The 19,635-nt window shown below is 42.9% G+C and overlaps 1 protein-coding gene across 1 annotated transcript; it reads left to right on the forward strand.

Moving 5' to 3' along the window:
- Positions 1-661: 661 nt before the first annotated feature.
- LOC131237015 (probable serine/threonine-protein kinase PIX13) lies at positions 662-12,913 on the forward strand. Its single transcript, XM_058234626.1, has 6 exons — positions 662-893; positions 1,659-1,972; positions 9,372-9,507; positions 10,873-11,015; positions 11,097-11,220; positions 12,178-12,913. Exons 1-6 carry the CDS (start codon positions 815-817, stop codon positions 12,642-12,644), a joined length of 1,263 nt encoding a protein of 420 aa, XP_058090609.1. The 5' UTR covers positions 662-814; the 3' UTR covers positions 12,645-12,913.
- Positions 12,914-19,635: the final 6,722 nt, after the last annotated feature.

Raw genomic sequence — 19,635 nt, forward strand, 5'->3', positions numbered from 1 at the left:
AACATAAGTAACTTATTTTGTGGTATCCAAACGGACCGTAATGTCCTCGTCTCGATGTCGGATGTCAAGCTAAAGTCGTGCCAGAAAAAAATCCGTGGTAGAAAAATAATGCTTTGAAAAGCTATGCTATGACTGACCGACTTCAGGGAAAAGTTGCTGTACTAGGGTCAAAAAAACCCAAGAAGACCCAAAGTCGTGGTCGAATCATCCGTCTCGAGTTTATTTTTCCTCCATCGCGAGTCTAAACACAGCGTGTGTCGCTCCCAGACAGGGTCTACATTCTGTATCTTCAATTAATCTGAACCATCCATGTTGTGAAGCATGCTCTAAAAGGTCTACTGTAAGGAAAATACACTGAGCGGATTATTTAGACCATCAATACTGTAAGTGAATTTAAAGCAATGAAAGATGTTTCTAATGGTTCGGATTCAACTCTGAAAATCAAGTGCTATGATAATCAATGAAGTGTAATTATAGCATAGTAATTTTTATTTAAGATTGTAAAGAAAGGAATGGACGGTTCAAAAATCGGAACACCAAAGCATGTGGGGCCTGTGTGTAGCGACATACGCTGGTTTTCCAGTCGCAACAGACGCAAAACGAACTCGTCTTTCTACGAAGCAGAGGATCTTCTCTTCAAGTCAAAACATCACACACACGCAGGGAGGATTTTGAGAGAGACGGAAAGAGAGAGAAAGAGGGGAGCGCTTGGAGCGCTTTTTTAATCTCCTCTTCAACTCCTTAGATAGAAGAAAGACCATATTTTCAATCTCCTCTCCAACTCGTTAGAGAAAATAGAGAGGGAGAGAGAGAGATGGGGAATTGCATGAATTGCATGCAAACGCTTGTTAAGTCGTCTCAGACTCCGACCACCACAAGGCAATCTAGCCCAGGTATTATTTTTTTAAAGAAATAATATCATTATTAATTAATCAAATAAATAAAGAAATAAATAACTTTTTTCTGGGTCTCGGAAATTTGTAGCTTTTTTTTTTCTATGATCTCACTTGGGTTTCCCTTCATGTCTCGAAAAATTCGCTGTTTTCGATTTTATTTTATTTTTTTTCATTTCGGTGTGTGTTTTTCTTTTAGTTGCAATAGGAAATGATATTTGCATCGTATCTTTTCTAATTCATACACTTCTTTTCTACTTGTGAACTAGAGATGCTTGTTTCTAGTATGAAATCCCCTGTTCTTATTCTTCCTCAGAGGTTAAATGAAAGGATTGTGTAAAAAAAGGGGAAAAAACATCTTATGAACTGCACTTTCCTTTTTCAATATAGAAGAGAACTTGATATTGACACCCATTTTTTGAATTGAAATAGTAGGATTAACTTCCCAAAGTGGAAAATAGGTATTTTCAAATGAAGAAGGATGGGTGTCTAGGAACAAAATCTCTCTCTCTCTCTCTCTCTCTCTCTCTCTCTCTCTCTTCAAATTTCCTATAATAACGCATGCATCACTTTCTTGAATTTTCTCTCTTTTCCAATCATCATTCCTCATGGGTGTCCTTTTTCAGCCTTTTTATGCTACAATCTCATATTGGGTTTTTCCTTTTTCCAGCTTTTGATTCAAATTTCTTTCCTCCTTGCATAATCTCATCTCACACGTGTTTCTCTCAATTCACCCTCTTTTTACGATTATTTCTGTAATTGCAGTTACTTCTATGAATAATAGCAGTGAAGGGAGATTTTCGGGCAGTCGGAACAGGCACTCGAGCAGCATTGATGAGGTGTTTCCGGAAGGGCAGATCATCCCTACTCCCAATTTGAGGATTTTTACTTTTGCAGAATTGAAGAGTGCAACGAGGAACTTCCGATCGGATACTGTTCTCGGGGATGGGGGATTTCGGAGAGTTTTCAAGGGTTGGATCAATGAGAAGACACTCGCCCCGTCAGGGGTTGGATGCGGGACTGTTATTGCTGTGAAGAAGTTGAATTCTGGGAGCCAACAGAGTTTACAAGAATGGAAGGTAATTGAATTGAATTACATCCAACAAATTGCTTTTTGTATCTACTTTTATTTATTTGATTTTTGTTATGGTCTTTTGAATTCTGATTTTGTGAGAATGTTTGATGAGGAATTACAGGAGGATCCTTGACTTGAGGCTTTGCAATGTATACACAAGTTTTCAGTTCAGTGTCGAGTAAGCTAGACCATCAGTTTGTCGTGTCCCACCGTTGGTGGGTCATGCTCTGTAATTTTCTTAAATTGGAAGATCCTAGACACAAGCCTTGGGTGTTCTATTATTTTTTTTTTCGGAGCTGAATGTGGAACTAGCTGTATTTCTTCTCTTAACTATCCATGTGTCGGCCACAAGTTGAAAAGTTTGGATTATCTTACAGAGTAGTGAGGCCCAATTGACTAATGATCTGGACTCTGGATTATTGAATCATGGGCCCCACTATCAGAACTAAAAACCCAAGTATACAATTGAAAGCCTCGGGTGGAGCTTCTGATCATTCCCCATGATCAATTTTAGAATTTGTGTGTTTTTTCTTCTAAAATTTTGTGATTTTTGTATTTCAATCTATTTATTGAAAGAGTAACAGCTGCTCAGATTCAAGAAATTGGTTTCTCATTTTACTAGAGTTTTGTTAGATGTTCTATAATGAGTCTTTTTTCAAAATATTTTCCTTCTCTTAAATATGTGAAATTATATTATATTTTTTCTTCTTTTTTTCCCCTTTCTGTTTGAGACTTTCAAACTGTTTGAATGGATCCCCTGATCGAAAGTGGTCCTGTTCTCTCAAACAATTCTAACCACCCGATCAATCTACCCTTTCTCAATGCATGTGGACCGTTGGTTGAATTTTTTCCCCTAAACATGCATTTGTAATGTCCTTAAGTACACTAATCTCAGAAACTCTAGATCACGTTGATTGTGAGGACAAACCATGCGCTGGTCTAGTTCTAGAACATGTGTGCTACATGAACAGGATCCAGTGGATGGTATATCGGATTGAAAAAATAGAAGTGTTTTACACTGGATTGTCTCCCATATCTTAGAACCTGTTTGGTAAACACTAAAAATGAGTCTATGTCATCTTAGTAAATCATAATCATGTATTAGATATCATGATTATAGGTTATCAAGATTATTTTAATACTTACCAGAAAGAAATATGATATCTATACAGGATTATTTTAATACTTACCAGGTTTTTTGGTGTGCGTGAATCAGTTCAGCCATCTTGCTATTTTTGGATTCTTTCCTTTCTCAAAATCTTAGTCCTGAAAAACCAGCAAAGCATCAGTTTTCCAAAATTCTCAATTTCCATAACTTAGGTTTCCTAGTAACCCAGTTTCACTATCCAAACAAGACCTTATAAATTGAGAGTCTTGTTTCAAGAAGCAAAGGGGGTGATGCTCTGCTTCAAAAGAGGAAAAAAACTTGTGGGCCCAAAATTTCTTGAAGAGTCTTGTTTCATTTGCTTCTTGATTTTTTCCAATTTCCATGGTCAAGGATATTCCAATGAGAAACTTCTTGGCGAGTTCTTTCCCTTTCTTGTAAATCGTTTGATTATTTTCCTTCTTTTGTTTTCTTTTAAGAAACTTCTTAAGTAGGGATGTCCTAGTCTACAACATGAAAAAGTCATTGACTACTCCTTAGACGCCTTGAAACTATTGTCAAAGTCGATGCCTTAAATCTTCAAGGCTGCTCGACCGGTTGAGGGAGCTGCTCGACTAGTCGAGGATGGCTCGACTCAAAGTCTAGCGAGTTTAGATTTTTGGTGTCCGGGCCGCTCGACTAGAAGAGAGGATGGCTCGATCGGTCGAGGGGGTCCCTCGACCAGTCGAGGTTATGCAGATTCAAGTCCGGATTTTGTGCAGACTGCGGAAATCTAAGGCGGTTCCACAAGGGTGCGAAAGGGAAGTTTCCTAAACTATAAATAGGGGTCCCTAGGGCTATTCTAAAACATTTTAAAGCTTTCTAAAAGTTTTCCAAAGGTTCCTAAAGGGTTCTAGGGTTATTAAAGGGAGTAGTAAGGGTGAAATTCGAGGTTGTTCAAATCAGGTAAGTCCTTTCTTTTGTAATTTCTTTTCATAATGGATTTCTGTTGCTTTGTGCCGTAGTTTTTTCCCACAAGGGTTTTCCATGTTAAATCTTTGTGTTCTTTTGTGATTGCTTGTTACTATTGAATTGCTATCCTAGATCTAGATCTGTGTGATTCCGCAGCATAAATCCCCAATAAGTGGTATTAGAGCAATCGTTGGGGCACATATCTGAATCTGAGGGATTAGTAATAATGGGAAGAACTAGGTATGAGATTGAGAAGTAGTCAAGGAAAAATAATTTTGAGTTATGGAAGATTAAGATGATCAGTTCCTTAATCAAGCAATGCGAAGATGGTGCTCTTGAGGAGCGAAAGTCTACTATGACTGATGATGATTGGAATGCTCTTGATAAGAAGGCATTATCATTGATTCGTTTATGTCTCATGGATGAGGTTCTCTACAACGTCATAAGGGAGAAAACTGCGGCTAAGTTATGGGCGAAGTTAGAGGATATCTATGCGAAAAAATCCTCTGAAAATCGCCTGCACTTAAAGTAGCAGTGGTATAACTTGAAGATGGCAAATGGTGGAGATCTGGAGGCTCATATCAGCAACTTTAATAAATTGGTTTGCAAGTGATAAAAGATGAAGAACAAGCATGTATGTTGTTGAATTCTCTTCCAACGTCTTATGAGTCATTCAAAGACACAATGTGCTCAGTGAATAAAAACCTGAGTGTCGATACCGTTATCTCGGCCCTTCAAGGGAAGGCTATGAGAAAGTTTAACATCAACATGGGGATATCTTCTGAGACACTACTTACAAGGGGTAGGAATTCTGAACAAGGTAGAGGTTCTTCACGTTCTAGGTCCAAATCAAAGGGCAAGGGCAAAGGAAAAATAAAGTGCTGGAACTGTGGGAAGGAAGGACATGTGAAGAAGGATTGTGAAAATCCTAAATCAAAGAGAGAAGATTCTAAGGTTTCATATAGGGAGGCTAATGCTACCACGTCTGATGGATCGAGTGGATGTGATGATAATGTTTTGTCTGTGTCTACGATCAAACGGTCATACGATGATCGTAAAGGCGAGTGGATTCTAGACATAGGGGCATCTTTTCATATGACTCATCGGAGTTGGTTCACCAGCTACAGGGAGTGCGATGGTGGACAGGTATTTATGGGCAATAACATTGCCTATAAAGTTGTGGCTGTTGGTTCGATGCGCATTAAGATGTTTGATGGGGTGGAGCGTACCCTGACCGATGTCAGGTATGTTCCTGATTTAAAGTAAAATCTTATTTCTCTTGGTGTACCTGAGGCAAAAGGATGCAAGTACATAACTATTGATGGTGCTCTTAAGGTATCTAAGGGGGCACGGGTAATCATTAAAGCGCAACGACTCGGTAACTTGTACAGGTTGATCGGGAGCACTTCAACAGGTGGAGCTACAGTGGATGTAGCGGATTCTACCTCTGCACGTGTGTGGCATGTTGGGCATGACCACATGAGCGGGCAGGGAAGGAAGGCTGAGATATGCAGACAGGGATACAGATCAGGTGGAGCAGCCACCTGTGAGAAGAATCACACGGCATGATCGCAGAATATCGACGATGTACATAAATGACTCCAATATTGCAGGGGATTCATCTTCTATTCAGGTGGCTCTAGGTGAGCTTGGTGCTGAGAAGTGAAAGGTGACTATGGGCGATCTGATGGATTCATTGTACCAGACCGACATATGAGAGTGGGTGGAGCTTCCAGTGGGCCGGAGAGCGGTTGGATGCAGGTGGATCTTCAGGAGAATACAGTATAGATACAATGCGAGGTTGGTAGCGAAGGGTTATGCTCAGAGAGAAGGATTCGGCTTCTCAGAGATATTTGCGCCGACGGTATAGTAGGTGTCTATTAGATCCGTGATTGGCACTGGTTGGCCAATGTGATCTTGAGCTGGAAGGATGGATGTGAAATTTGTACTTCTGGAAGGAAAAGTGAAGAGCAAATCTACATGAAGCAACCAGAGTGGTTCGAAGTTAAAGGGGTTGAGAAAAGACTTTGCAGGAGGTCGTGGTTCGACCTGTTGCCTAGGCAGTAGTTTGATTCCTTCATGGTGGGTCAGGTATTGTATGTTGATGACATGTAGATCGCCAATTATGACATGTCTGAAATCAATGTACTGAAGTCTTGGTTAAGTGGGACATTTAAGATGAAGGATCGAGGGGCTACAAAGATGGTTCTCGGCGTTGAGACTGAAAGAGGAGTAGGCTTTGGTAATCACAGGAGGAATACCTTGTGTGTAGGTATTGATCAAGGATGTGATGGGCCAGGTAAAGCCAGAGAGCATTCCCTACACGTCTCTCCTCAAATTTTCCTCAGGACATGTCCCAAAACAGATGAGGAAAAGCAGGATATCTCATGAGCCTTATTTGAATGCGGTTGGCAATGTATGCCAGGGTCTGGATTAGATCGGTTATTTCACAGGCTATCAGTGTTGTGAGCAAGTACCCCGGCAAGCAATATTGGATAGCGGTGAGATGGTAAGAAGACTACGTCTTTTTTTTGGGAAGACAGGAGCAAAGGTGGTTGGGCACGTAGATTTTGATCCGGCAGACATGCTCACCTAGATCGTTCCTGTAGAGAAGCTCAAGTTCTGTGTAACTTCTCTGGGCTTGGCGATGACGTAAAAAGAAAACAGAGTGTGCACGAGAAGCTATGATGTGATGCAGAGATAAAAAAAGAGGTCAATAAACTATATGGTTGAAGATTGAAGGCATGGTGGAAATTGTTGTCAGAGTCGATGCCTTAAATCTTCAAGGCTCCTCGACTGGTCGAGGGAGCTGCTCGACTAGTCGAGGACGACTCGACTCAAAGTCCAGCGAGCTCCGATTTTTGGTGTCCGGGCCGCTCGACTAGTCGAGGGGATGGCTCGACCAGTCAAAGACTCAGCTCGACCAATCGAGGTTAAGCAGATTCGAGTCCGGATCTTGTGCGGACTGCGGAAATCTGAGGCGGTTTCGCAAGGGTGCGAAAGGGAAGTTTCCTAAACTATAAATAAGGGTCCTTAGGACTATTCTAAAGCTTTCTAAAAGTTTTCCAAGGGTTTCCAAAGGGTACTAGGGTTATCAAAGGGAGTAGCAAGGATGAGATTTGAGGTTGTTCGAATCGAGTAAGTCCTCTCTCTTGTAATTTCTTTTCATAGTAGATTTTTGTCGCTTTGTGCTGTGGTTTTTTCCCGCAAGGGTTTTCCACGTTAAATTTTTGCGTTCTTCTGTGATTGCTTGTTATTATTGAATTGCTATCCTAGATCTAGATCTGTGTGAATCCGCAGCACAAATCCCCAACAGAAACTTCCAAACAATTTATTCTTTTTCCGTGAATTTTTCAAATGAGTCAATTTTCTGTTTGTTTTCTATAACACCATCATGTAATCATGATAACCACCCACATGGGTAGTGAAAACCATGCTTAGGCCTTGTTTTATAAACAATCTAGACCATCCATTTTGTTGGACATTGATTAGATGGTTGTGATTTTCGTATCAAAGCATTTTTGAGAGTTAGGTAATTGATGGGAGAGCCCACATAACGAATACCCATATCCATGATAAAACAACTTCTTGTCATAAATGATCTAGACCATCCATTTTTGGCCATTTATCATATGCCTAGAATCATCATGTCAAATTTTTCTCGAGGGAATGGGGAATAAGAGGTGGGGCTCACTAGAAGAACAATCTGAATTTTGTAGGTCATTGATCGAATGGCTAGAATTATCAAATCGATGTGATTTTTGAGGGACAAGATATTAGAGGTGGAGCCGCATTATTTGGACTCTCCAAGACCCATGATCAGAAATTTCATTATTGATTTGAACCATCCATTTTAATGGACATTGGTCAGACTGTTAGGGCAATCAGAGCTTGGGAGAAACAGCCAAGCAGAGGTGGAACCCATAAGTTGGATGGTCAATCCATGATTTAGCATTTAAATTTATTTATTTTTTTTTATCGTAAATGATTGGTACCTTCCATTTTGCTGGCCATTGATCAAATAGATGGGATCATCATTTCAAAGTATCCTTGAGAGCAATGCGGATCATCCATTTTGTTGGCCATTGATCATATGGCTAGGATCATCATATCAGAGTGATTTGGGAGACAAATGGAAAATTAGATATGGAAGGTCCATATTAAGGGAAATGGTACTATGAGGTTGACCTCATGGGAGCTTCCCATGAGGTCGAGCTATGTGGGCCCCACTATGATGTGTTTCAAACATCCACCCCATCAGTTAGATGCACCACTCCATGGTAGGCCACAGGTGTAAAAATCAGATCAATCCATGACTTAGTGGGCCACACCACAGACAACGGTTGAGAGTGGTTACATGCCCATTAAAACCTTCATGATCATTTATAGGGCCCACCAAGATGTGGTTTAGAAATCCAGCCCATCCACTGTGTATGTCCCACTTGGATGAGGAGTTAGACAAAGTTTCAGCCGCATCCAAAACTCAGGTGGGCCCCATCAAATGTTTTTTAATGTTTTAGGCATGATTTTAGATGGTATGGCCCACCTGAGTTCTGTATACGGCTGATTTTTGTTACATCCCATAACCAAGAGGGGACCCACCAAATGCACAATGTGGATGTCCGACACACATCATGGTGGGGCCCACAGAGCTCGGCCTCATGGGAAGCTCCCATGAGGTCGACCTCATAGTACCATTTTCCCGTATCAATATTAGGTATTTTCTATAACAAATGATTTGGACCTTTGTTGTGTTGGCCGTGGATAGGTACCAAAATTAAAGTGATTCTTCGGAGGCATGAGAAATAACCGAATAAGATTGGGACCTACATGATGGACAATCGAGATCTAGGATTGGACATTTTCTGTCATTCATATATATATATATATATATATATATATATATATATATATATATATATTGGACGGTCTATTTTGTTGACCATCAGTCAGGATCATCCATTCAAAATCATTGTTAGAATTCACAATAAATTTGAAGAAAGCTGAGAATCTATCCTTCTGGATTCTAGAGTATTTGCATGCAAACAGTTTATGAAGTTATTTGTCTTGAGTTGCATTCTGTTGAGAAGATGACAATATCCAAGTCCTTAACAGGAGTTCTCTAACGAAGTTGTAGCCAAACGGACTCATAGAGAGTAATCCTATATCTCTTTCTATTTTATTAGTGTTTTTAATTAATTTTTTAAGATGGAATAGTTAAATTATTTAGGGAAGCATGGATTTATTTGTTATTTCTTTAAATTAACTTTATTTTTAAATCCGCTACTTTATTTTATTAGCTTAATATAATTGTGTTTATTTGTCTTTCTATGCTTTTGTTATGTAGTCAGAGGTGAATTTCTTGGGGAGGCTTTCTCATCCAAACATTGTGAAGCTAATTGGTTCTTGTTGGGAGGGCAAAGATCTCTTCCTAGTCTATGAATTCATGCCAAAAGGGAGCTTGGAAAACCACCTTTTTAGAAGTAAGTAGTCATATTAGCAATATTTCTCTTTCTTAGCATTCTAGTTGTCATCTAATTGGCTTCTTTGTCAATGTCCTAAGTTTTAGTGGTTCTTATTGTATTGATCATGACTTAAAATCTCGCCTGAGATAATACCTATCGTTCGATGGGTAATGGGTTTTCAGGCCTAACGATTTGATACAGACATGCGCAAGCGGATGATGCATTGAGCGTATCATCCCATGCATATCAATGCATATTGTTTCCTGACCAGTTGAATTCATTCCACAATATTGAGATTTAAAACCATCACCATGATTCAAGACTTCCCCTTGCAGTGATTAATGGAAGTGCTAATCTACCTACTGATCTTTGCACATAGGAAGAACGCATGACCAATGGTTTAATACCCAAATTGGAAAGGGTTGTTGGACTGGTGGAACCGCCCACCAAACCAGGCCAGGTCACAATAAAACTCGGTCAGTTGAGGAGATAATAAAAAGAGATGCAGTTGCATTAGTCCAAGACCAAACCAAAGACTTCTGCTTGAAAATCAAATGCTTTGACCACTAGCTTAGAAACAAATTGCTTGTTATTTACTATTTTTTTTTTTTTTTTTTTTTTTTATAATGGGTTTTGCTAACATCCCCACCTTCATCGGAAGGTTAGCAATGTCCTCGAAGCTTTTAAATCACACATGGAATGACCTATCATTGAGCTGAACCATCCATTCATTCATACAAGTAGGGCAAGCCATGGTACAAAAATCACGTCAATGAGATGATCCTATACATCTGACCAATAGTGTGGAAAATGAATGGTCAAGGTTGAATGGAGAAACAAAATAGGTCCAATCATCATCTTGAAACTCCTATTCGATAGATTCCACTTTATATTGCTTATTATTCCGAAGTAGCAGTTTGGTTTTAATTATTTTAACAATGTGATTTATGGCTCATAAACAACAGACTGGTGTAACAAATAGGCCCCACTCGATTGGTGTGATTCTTGCACCTTGGTTTTCTCCCAATGGTACTGTTGAATGCACCATCCTGATTTATGATCGGGCGTCGCATGTAGCATCCAAGGGGTTTGGGGACTGCTGGTGGGGACGTTAGTAAAAGCCCATTTTTATTATTTTAGATCAAAGAGATTTCCAGGCCAGAGCGGGTTCAAACGGTTGAACCAAACCACCCACAAAAATGGATCTAGGTCAAGTCGGGTTTTAAAACATTCCACATCGCACCTCCGACTTACAACCGCAAGAGTTCACTACAGTAGAGACTGAGCTAGTTCGAGCTGCATTTTCCTTACAAAGATTCAAAACCATTATACATTGACCCAGAAAATAATAATCCATGTTTCCATTTTGTTGCATTTTTGCAGGGGGTTTAGCTATCCAGGTGTTGTCATGGAGCATACGGCTCAAGATTGCAATAGGTGTGGCTAAGGGCCTCGCGTTCTTGCACACATCTGAGACGCAAGTTATATTCCGTAATCTTAAAGCATCTACTATATTGCTTGATTCGGTAAAAACTCTTTTCCTAATTGAGCTATGGAAGATTTATTGCATGATTCAATTGCTTAAGAGGGTCTTTGTTTTTATGTAGAATTATAATTCAAAAATTACCAATTTTGGGCTGGCGAAAAATGGGCCATTGGATGGAAATTCACATGTCACAACAAGAGTTATGGGCACGTATGGATATGTAGCTCCTGAATATGTGGCCACAGGTAATGCCCAATCTTCCCTACCAATCTACTATATGCCTATGTATAGGGCCGGTACTAGGTGAGCTTTGGTCAGGTCAAGGTCAACCCAAGCTTGACCTGATTGCTAAATGGGCTCAGCATCCAGGCTCAAGCCTGATTGGTCATTGGTGCCGGGAGACAAGTAGTCTACAGGTCGACCCAACACCTTGCCACCGCTACCACCGTAACTCCCAGTTCTGTTTTCCTTCAAAGTAGTCTTTCTTTACCCAATGCAGGATTCGGAAGTTTAAATTGATACCCAGTCCAAGTCTACATATAATATCTTTGGGCCGTAAGTTCTTACAAGTGGGGCCCACATCCCCAGACCATTCATTCGATGGACCCCACCATGGATGACCTATGCTCTTAAAACCATCCTGGTGAGAAACAATCCTAGCTCTTCCAGTTGTGGTATGCAAATAGATGGTTCAGAAAAACATAGACTAACACTAGGCATTCAATGGGGAGACGGCCACAGTTGGACTTTTAGATATTACATCTTGGTGGAATTGTTGTGGGGATTTTCCATTCGCAAATCAAAGGTCCGGATCACCAATGCATGGGACCCACTTATTAATGTAGGGGCATTTCACACCGGGCTCGAGTGGGGTAGCCTGTGGGATGTGGAGATACACTCGGGATGGGCGACCCATGTGATTTGAGGCTTATGAGCTCACGAGGGAGGTTCGGCCAAGGTCCTGACCCATGAGATAAAGGGATTAATTCGCCGTACTCTTACAGTTTGAGCTTTTAGAGCAAGTGGTTAATTGTCTTGCATCAAATTGATATTGGAGTGGGAGGTTTCGTGTTCGAAACTCCTCATCCAGAGTAATTAATATAGGGGGGCATTTCATACTGGGCTCATGATATTTACCCTCATTAAATAATTAAAATTTTTTCCTTAATCTGAAAAATGTCATGCCTGTCCCGATCAAGCAGGCAATCTTTACGTGAAGAGCGATGTATACAGTTTTGGGGTGGTCTTGCTAGAGATTCTCTCAGGCCAACGAGTTCTGGACAGAAACCGTCCGCGCGGTCAGCAAAATTTGGTAGATTGGGCAAAACCATATCTATTCAATCAGAGAAAGCTATCAAAGGTGATGGACCCACAGATTGAGGGCCAGTATTCATCCAAAGGTGCATTACAGGCAGCTCAGCTCACCCTCAAGTGTCTTGAGTCCGACCCAAGAAGCCGGCCGTCAATGAAAGAAGTGGTGGAAGCGTTGGAACAGATCCAAGCCATAAAGGACAAGCCCAAGGAATCTAAGTCCAGCGCTGCCGCCACACTCACTGCAGGCCACAACCATAGTCACCATCGTTCTTTTAGCCGTTCACCAATTCATCTGAATAATGATGGTGCTACAGCCCCTGCAGCCCGTCAGCTCTCCTCACGAAGATCGAGATGACCTCTTACTCAAATGGCTCTGTTAGTGAATGTTTGGATGTCGAAGTGATTTGTATCAATGGATGATTTTTTCTTATCTTGTAATTGCGAGATGGTTCAGGTTTGGAAGCACAAATTCTACAATTCTACTAGTTTTTTGAGTTTCAAATACCATTTGACATCTTTGTAATTGTTAGTGAATTGCTTTATGTTTGGCTAGCATGTTACCAAATTGCACAGGTGGGTCTGTTTGGCAGGTTCAATACGAAATTGAATTGGTTTTTGTCCAAATCTTTTAGACTTAAAAGCTGCATTTGGATGCGGATGTGAAAAATAATGAATTAAATTTCTTTTCAAATCCTAAACGTTGGATCAGTGGAAAAACAAATGGATGGTTAAGATTAAACATGTGAGAAAAGGTCCAATAATCTATTTAGACCATCTATCATGTGAGCCACCTATGGCTTTCTGGGCCTCTCAACATACCACATTCATTGAACCTTTATGTTTTTACATTAGCTGAAAATTAAAATGTGTAAAATCAAATTAAATAAATCTCAATGGCCCAAAAATGGACAATTTACATTAGCTGAAAATGGACAATTTACTTAAATCTCAATGTAAAAACATATTACATTAGCTGAAAATTAAAATGTGTAAAATTAATGCGAACTTTTATGTTTTTACATTAGCTGAAAATTAAAATGTGTAAAATCAAATTAAATACCTTGTCTATATTTTCCATCATATTGTTTTTTTTTTTTACTTTTGAAATTTTGAGCATTCGCTTTTGAAAGCTTTCCAGTCTCTTCTGTATGGTCAATGATATATTGCATGTGCTCTTTTATAATTGGGGTACTGCAACTTCTAAATCATATTTGTGATTCAAACGGAGAGAAACAACTATGAAACGTGTTATGAGAAGATCTGAGCCCCTTACAGTCTAGAGGACCGGCATCGTTCTAGTCCGATCGAATCCGCAAGAATATCCAGAACGGTGAACACCATTGAAGAGGAAGACCATCAGAATGTGTAGCAGATAAGTGAAAACTAGTTACACTTCGCTCGGTCTGGAACTCGGTTCGGATTCATGACAGAAGATGCATCTAAGAAAGGGAACTCCACGTCAAGCCCGAGCGGACCCTTAGATGACGGCCTCAAGCCGAGTAAGGTGAGATCCCACCGATGAACGACGGCCCAAGCCGAGGCCCCGTCTTCATCTTCGGCTTCGTTTGAGGAAGGATTGTTGAACCGAAGGCTCGTCCTCATCCTCATCCTCATCTTCCTCCGGGGAAGAGATGGCCTAAGCCGAGGCACCGTCCTCGTCTCCGGCTTCGTTTGAAGAAGGGTTGCCGAGCTGAGGGCTTCTCCTCGACCTCATCCTCATCTTCTTCCAGGGAAGGGATGACCTGAGCCAAGGCCCCGTCTTCGTCTCCGGCTTCGTTTGAAGGAGGACTATCTGGCCGAGGGCTCATCCTCGTCCTCATCCTTATCTTCCTTCAGAGAAGAGATGGCCCGAGCTGAGGCTAGGGCGAAATGTGAGCACATTATGCATCAAACTTGGAAACTACCATAAGTGGACGTGACCGGTTACTTTGCCCGCAGATGCGCATGACACAATACACGATCCTTGGATCGCGTACAATATCTCTACGATCCTAAAATCCTCCCAATTGAGTAAATCGTGCCGAGATTAACAGACCCAGACCATCCGATAATCAGGTATAAATACGATGAGACCCCACCGCTACAAGAACGCAATATCTCATACCCTCTCTCTGCAATCAACTTAGACCCAGATTCTCTTGACCTGACTTAGGCATTGGAGGGTCCCCCGGCTTAGCCAGGGTCTCCTTTGCTCACTCTTTGTGCAGGACGAGGGCTCGTTGCGAGTTCGCTGCGCCGAGTGGAGGGTGGTCCAGAATTTGTCCTCAACATTTTTGGCGCCGTCTGTAGGAAGCTGATACAAAAGGTCAGGTTCCTATTCTTGAGTATAATGACTAGAGGAAAGAAAAAAGCAGTAGCCGCAGAACCAGAGCTAAATGAACAAACTCGCTCCTCCTCACTACTTCATGTCGAATCAGCCCTGGAGCCTTCCCAGCGTTCTCGCAATCGGGCAAGCAAGTATCGAGCCATGTAGAACGAGATATAGGCCCTGCGTGAAGAAGTAAACCGGATGAAGAAACAATAGAAACCACAACCATGCCCGACTCAAGAAAGCCCTATTCCCGAGCCAATCGGTCTTGTCATGGAAGCTCACTCTGCGCCGGGGAATATAAGGCCCGAGGCGCCTCAACACCCCCAAATATCAGTTTTGGGTCAGAATCCTCCTCCGACCCAAATCCGAGTCTCGGCTCGGAACACAACCACTAGAGCTCCGACCAATGCTTCGGTCACTTCGGCCCTGTCACCAATGGATCTCCGACATTGGCTAGAACGAAGGAGGGGAAGGAGGACTCTAGAAATAGAAAACACCCAAGAAATCGTAGTGAAAAATAAGGACCCTTGGAAGAAACGGTTCGCGGAGCTCAACGACAAGTTCCTACGTCTGGAAAAGAAACAACAGCCGACGTCAGTTCCCATCGCTGTTCAGGCAATAATGGAAGAGACAGAGCCTCCCTTCACCTCGAAAATCATGAACGAGGTAATGCCTCAGAGGTTCCAGATACCTCCCGTCATCCAATACTCTGGGTCTGAAGACCGATCCAAGCACGTGGAAGCCTATCGTTCATGGATGCAGATCTAGACGGTGACGGATGCCATGATGTGCCGAAGGTTCTCGATCACGCTCATAGGATCCGCTTGGAATTGGTATCGATAGATCAAGCCAAATTCCATTAGTTCCTTCGCAGAGTTGAGTCGGCTATTCCTTACCCAATTCATAAGTGGTAAGAGAAGTCGAAAACCCAATACTCACCTATTTGCTATCAAGCAAGAGCCGAAGGAGTCGTTGAAAGATTACATCACTCGCTTCAATGAGGAAACACTGTTAATAAAAGATTACGATGACAAGATGGCACTCGCAGCTGTGTTCAGCGGCCTAAAAGAAGGGAAATTCACCTTCTCTATTGGAAAGAACCCTCTAAAGACGTTAGCGGAACTCGTCACCAAAGCTTAGAAATACATTAACGCCGAAGAATTCTCCAATGCCCGTAAAATTGTCCAAGTGGTAGAGCTGAATTGTAAAGGGAAGAGGCCTAGGAACGAGGAATCCCAACCGTCCAACAAAGGGCCTGATGACCGCGCCCCTAATGATCGTCACCCGAACAGAAGGCCGGAGGGAAAATTCCACTCCTATGCCCCTCTTAACACATCCACCGAGCAGATTTTATTAGACATCCAAGGAGAAAAGCTGCTGAATTGGCCCATTTGTATGAGGGTCGACCCGGATCATCGAGATAAGTGTAAGTACTACCGCTTTCACCGAGATCATGGCCATAACACGACTGATTGTGTAGATCTCAAAGATGAGATCGAGACCCTCATTCGGAAGGGACATCTACGCCGATACACCAAAGAAGAAAAAACTGCTCAGAAAGAAGCGCGAGAGCAGCCGAATAACCCTCCGGAAGAGCCAGTTGAAATCTGCACCATTTTTGGGGGTTCGTCCAGTGGGGGAGATTCGAACAGGGCTCAGAAAGCCCACTCTCGGAAGCTTGATCCGGGACATTACGTCCACCTGACCGATTGGCCTAGTAAGGAACTTCGGATCAGCCCGTGCAGCCTGACCTTCACCGAGGATGATTCCCACAGAATCCAGCCTCCACATGATGATGCCCCGGTGGTTACCATGACCATAGCTAATCACAAGGTATACCGTATTCTGGTCGACACCGGCAGCTCAATTGACATGGTCTACTCCGAGGCTTTCAAGAGAATGGGGATTCAACGATCGCACCTCCGACCTGTGAAGACCCCTTCGCACGGCTTTGCTAGAGAAAGAGTAATCTCCGAGGGAGTCATCTCCCTCCCGATAACTGCGGGAGAAGGGCAACATCAAGTCACCCTTATGGTAGACTTTATTGTTATTAATGTACCATCTGTACACAATGTCATCTTGGGCAGACCTTCTCTCAACGCAATGAGGGCGGCCGTCTCCACGTACCACCTAATGATGAAATTCCCAACCGAGGGTGGAATAGGCTACCTCCGAGGTGACCAATGCGAGGCTCAGAGATGTTACGCAATTGCAGTAAAAAAGGGATTCGTGAAGCAAACGCTTGCCATCAATGTTTTGGATCCCCGAGGACCCGCAAAGAACTCATTTGTAGAAGACCTGGAGAAAGTGCCCCTTGATGAGGCAGATCCAAGCAAAACCGTCCAGCTTGGGACGTCATTAAGTTTTGAGCAACGATCCGAAATTCTAACCTTCCTACGGCAACACAGGGACGTCTTTGCATGGTCACATGCGGACATGCCTGGGATCTCTCCTGACATCTTGGTTCACAGACTGAACATGGACGCAGACCATAAATTGGTAAATTAAAAGAGAAGACCATTCAATGTCGAGCGGTATGAGGCCATTGTTAACAAGGTTAGGAAGTATATTACCTCGATCGGATAGCAAACGTGGTACTCGTTAAAAAAGCCAACCGAAAATGGCGGGTCTGTGTTGACTACTCGGATCTGAATAAGGCCTGCCCGAAGGATAACTTCCCAATATCTCGGATTGACTAGCTAGTGGATAGTACGGCAGGTCATGAATTACTCTCCTTCTTGGATGCCTACTCTAGGTATAACCAGGTCGCGATGTATCCCCCAAGCAGGCAGAAGACTACCTTTGTCACGGACAAGGGACTCTACTGTTACCGGGTCATGCCATTTGGCCTGAAAAATGCGGGGGCCACATATCAAAGACTGGTAAATCAGATGTTCTCCAAACAGATCAGACCCACTATGGAAGTGTACGTCGACGACATGCTGGTGAAAAGTATTAAGGCATCCGATCACCTGACAGATCTTGGAAAAACGTTCAGCATCCTCCGAGAATACCAGATGAAGCTGAATGCCGCAAAGTGCACTTTCGAAGTCAGCTCAGGAAAATTCCTCGGGTTTCAAGTCAGCCAGAGAGGCATTAAAGCGAATCCTGACAAAATCAAAGCACTCCTCGACATGAGTTCACCTCAGACTGTCAAAGAAATACAATGTCTCACGGGGCGAGTCACGGCACTCGGACGTTTCATATCCAGAGCAAAAGATAAATGCCTCCCCTTCTTCCAACAATTGAAGTGTCATAAGAAGGCAGAATGGATGTCGGAATGCGAACAAGCCTTCCAGCAATTGAAATAGTATCTGGGCTCACCCCCTGCTGTCCAAGCCTGAAAAAGGCGAGCCCCTGTTCATGTACCTTGCAGTCTCGGCCTCGACCGTTAGCTCGGCCCTGATCAGAGAGGTCGGAGGTAAGCAACACCCCATATACTATGTGAGCAAGGCTATGTATCTGCGGAGACAAGATATTCGCCCTTGGAGAAGCTAGCGCTCAGCCTCGTCATTTCAGCTCGGAGGTTACGTCCGTACTTCCAAGCCCATTCGGTAGTTGTGTTGACTGACTCCCTTCTCAAACAAGTTCTCCAGAGGCCTGAAGTTTCACGTTGGCTAACCAAGTGGGCCATCGAACTCGGAGAATTTGACATTCATTTTCGTCTAAAGACAGCAATTAAGGGCCAAGCTATGGCTGACTTCATTGCCGAATTCACCACTCCGAGTGCAGGAGAGGTCAGCGCCGATGGCGAGACTATCTCACTCGAGCCTCCGTCCAACCCAGGAACTGTATCAGAAACCGGATGGATTCTCTATGTAGACGGATCATCCAATGCTAAGCGAGTTGGAGCTGGGATCGTCATGATCGCACCTGATTCCACGTCCATCCAATACGCAATCAGACTTGGCTTCAAAGCCTCAAACAATGAGGCGGAGTACGAGGCTTTACTAGCTGGATTCAGATTGGCGGCGAGTTTGGGTGTCCAAACTCTCCACGTCCGATGTGATTCTCAACTAGTAGTAAACCACATCTCCACCGAGTACGAAGCTAAGGAGACGAAGATGATCACTTATCTAGACGAGGCGAGAAAAGTAATTGAAAGATTTTAGAACTGTACGATCCACCAAATCCCCAGAGCAAAAAATTCGTGGGCCGACGCCTTGGCGAAATTGGCCTTAGCCTTAGAAGGGAGGATCCCGCGGTTCGTTCCTGTCGAATTCATAGAACATCTAAGCATCGACCGGGCAGAGAAGAAAACGGTTAATCCAGTGCAAACTACTCTGAGCTGGATGGACCTGATTTTCAACTACCTCACATCTGGCGAGATCCCCTTGGATAAACTGGAATCCAGGCGCCTGAGAGTCTGAGCTGCATGGTACATCGTCCTCGACCGTATCCTATACAAGAAAAGTCATTCTTAACCCTACCTCAGATGCCTCCGACCCGACAAAGCAGACTATGTTATTCAGAAAATTCACGAAGGAATCTACGAAAATCATTCCGGTAGCTGAGCCCTAGCCCTAAAGATACTTCGGCAAGGATACTTTTGGCCGACCCTTAAGCAGGATTCGAAAGACTACATCCAAAAATGTGATAAATGCCAACACCACTCAGCCATGCCAAGGCAGCTTGCAAAGGAAATGACTCCCATGAGCGGTCCATGGCTATTCGCTCAGTGGAGGATCGATATCATCGGCCCCTTGCCCACAAGGAAGGGGCAGGTCAAGTTCGCCATCGTCGCAGTCGACTACTTCACCAAATGGGCTGAGGCCAAGCCAGTTGCGAAGATCACAGAACGAAAAGTGATTGACTTTGTCTGGAAAAATATCATATGCCGGTTTGGAATTTCACGCACCATTGTGTCAGATAATGGCCGACAGTTTGATAATGACAAGTTCCGAGGCATGTGTCAAGAGCTTGGCATCACAAATGCGTATTCCTCTCCTCGGCACCCCCAGTCTAATGGAAAAGTGGAGGTAGTAAATAAAGTTATCAAACACCACCTTAAAACAAAGTTGGAGAAAGCGAAAGG

The sequence above is a fragment of the Magnolia sinica genome, chromosome 2, assembly GCF_029962835.1.
Source record: "Magnolia sinica isolate HGM2019 chromosome 2, MsV1, whole genome shotgun sequence".
NCBI classification, from domain to species: Eukaryota; Viridiplantae; Streptophyta; class Magnoliopsida; order Magnoliales; family Magnoliaceae; genus Magnolia; species Magnolia sinica.